Below are 2,500 nucleotides of genomic sequence, written 5' to 3' on the forward strand. Positions count from 1 at the left end.
CGGACACCTGCATGACTTTCTGTTGCTGAACGTGGACCTGACGCAAAACGTCCAGTACAACCAGAATCGGTGAGGGCGCCAACCACAAACAGAACCGTCACGGGACAAAACAGACCGATCAGATACCGTCAGAGACAACCATAGAGTAGCGCTGAACCAGCAAGGACTCTAACAGACTAATATACACTCTAACACACTAATATCAGCTAAAAGCATCACAGCAATGAGTGAGCACACTAATATCATCTAAAAGCATCACAGCATCTACTAGAATGGACGCTGGATCCAAGGCAAAAATCTGTCCACCAAACAGCCCCACTCCTGTTAATGTATTTAATTGACTTTATGATTATTTATTGTTTTACCTCAAATCCTAAATTACTGTAATGACGGCTCTACGACAACACTGATGAAGTCCACTGATGAAGTCCGCTGGAGCAGCAGAGGCAGGTGTACTGGTCAGCTGTAACAGATGTTAATGCGACCATTGGGTTTGATACTGTAGAAAAGAATAAGAGTAATTGACGTTAGTGTGTGAAGTTTGCCGTGAAGTGTGACGTTAACAATACCTCCACTCACCACAACTCATCTCGATGCTCCATTGTGTCCTATTAATATGTGAACTGTATAAAGATGTTTGGTGTCTGTCTGTCAATGTTGTGCGATGTCATTTTGTCATGTGCCTGGTCAGATTCACATGTGACGATGTGGACTTCAACCTGAGGGCACACAGTGCTGGCCTTCTTGTTTGTCGCTTCAACAACTTCAGCGTCATGAAGAAACAGATCACTATCGGAGGCTATCGCACCTTCATCGTTAAGACCAAGGTCAGCCATGACAGCGCACAATCTGATGTCACTTCTTATCTAGACGTCTCCCATAACAGCGGGGCCATCTCAGCACATCTGACTAGAATCCAGAATAACAGAACTGCTTACTGTTAGAACCTTCTAGAACTCTGTGTCCCCCCGTGTGTGTTGCAGATGACGGACGTTCCGACCACAGTGCAGCCATCTCAGTACATCTGTGCCCCGGACAGCAAGCACACGTTTCTGTCCACTCCGGCCCAGCTGCTGCTGGAGAAGTATCTGCAGCACACCAGCCACAAGCTCTTCCCCCTCAGCGCACACTGCTATAGCCACCCGGTGCTCTCCGTCGACTGCTACCTCAACCTGGGCCCAGAGGTACACGCCACACAGCAACACACCACACTGCTCCATATCATATCACACCGCACTGCATCAACTGCACCATACCACACTGCTCAACACACTGCTCAACACACCATACCACACTGCTCCATACCATACCCCACTACATTACACCACTCAACAAACTGCTCAACCACACCACACTGCACCATACCACACCACACTGCACCATACCACACCACACTGCACCATACCACATCACACCACACTGCACCATACCACATCACACCGCTCTGCACCAATACCACACCAGTCTACACCACACCACACCACAACTCATCTCTCTTTCTGCCTGTGCTTGGGTTTGTTTGCATGTGTGCTTGTGTGTGTGTGTGTGTGTGTGTGTGTGTGTGTGTGTGTGTGTGTGTGTGTGCTGGTGTGTGTCGCGTCGCGTCGCGTCGTCGCGTCGCGTGCGTCGTCGCGTCGTCGTGTGTGTGTGTGTGTGTTTCAGGTGACGGTGTGTTTTGTCAGCTCTCGACCCCACTCCATCAACCTGAGCACCACAGACCTGCTGTTCGGCGGCCTTCTGCTCTACTTCTGCGACTCCTTTGTCACGCCTGGCTTCCTCAAGAAGTTCCACTTCCTCCAAGGTATCACTTTATTACTAACACAGAACAGAACCCAATCTGGAGATGAATCAGTGAGGAAAGCACAGCACAGGCTGCCCTAACGCCCTCTCTATTGTTTAATACATTTGACCAAAACAAAATTAACTAAACATATTTAACTTGTCCTCTCTCTTCTCTCCTCTCTCCTTTCCTCTATCCCTCTCTTCCCCTCTCTCCTCTCCTCTCCTCTACTCCTTCCTCCCCTCCTCCCTCCTCCTTTCTCCTCCTCTCCTCTCTTCTCCTCCCTTCTCTCCTCTCCTCTCCTCTCTCCTCTCTCCTCCCCTCTCTCCTCCTCTTATCTCCTCTCTTCTCCTCCCCTCTCTCCTTTCCTCTCCTCTCCTCTGTCCTCTCTCCTCTCCCCTTGTCTCCTTTTCTCTCCTCTCTCCTCTCCTCTCCTCTCCTCTCCTCTCCTCCCCTCTCTCCTTTCCTCTCCTCTCCTCTATCCTCTCTCCTCTCCCCTTGTCTCCTTTTCTCTCCTCTCTCCTCTCATCTCCTCTCCTCTCTCATACCGTCTTTTCCCCTCTCTCCTCTTGTCTCCTCTCGTCTCGTCTTGTCTCATCTCGTCTCGTCTCGCCTCTTCTCATCTCTCCCAGGGGCCACTCTGTGTGTGATCTGCCCCAATCGCAGCTCCTTGCGTCAGACGGTGGTGCGTCTGGAGCTGGAGGATGAGTGGAGGTTCCG

General features: G+C 50.6%; 1 protein-coding gene across 1 annotated transcript in view; it reads left to right on the forward strand.

Annotated features, from left to right (window-relative positions):
• The window catches only part of greb1 (growth regulating estrogen receptor binding 1), a 53,433-nt gene that overhangs the window by 49,236 nt on the left and 1,697 nt on the right, over positions 1-2,500 (forward strand). Inside the window, 5 exon segments of the mRNA XM_048227939.1 lie at positions 1-69; positions 692-827; positions 984-1,184; positions 1,663-1,801; positions 2,413-2,500. The exon segment at positions 1-69 is cut by the window's left edge and continues 156 nt beyond it; the exon segment at positions 2,413-2,500 is cut by the window's right edge and continues 1,697 nt beyond it. Of these exon segments, the coding sequence (XP_048083896.1) occupies positions 1-69; positions 692-827; positions 984-1,184; positions 1,663-1,801; positions 2,413-2,500 (633 nt within the window).

Source organism: Alosa alosa, chromosome 19 (genome assembly GCF_017589495.1).
Source record: "Alosa alosa isolate M-15738 ecotype Scorff River chromosome 19, AALO_Geno_1.1, whole genome shotgun sequence".
In the NCBI taxonomy this organism is placed as follows: domain Eukaryota; kingdom Metazoa; phylum Chordata; class Actinopteri; order Clupeiformes; family Clupeidae; genus Alosa; species Alosa alosa.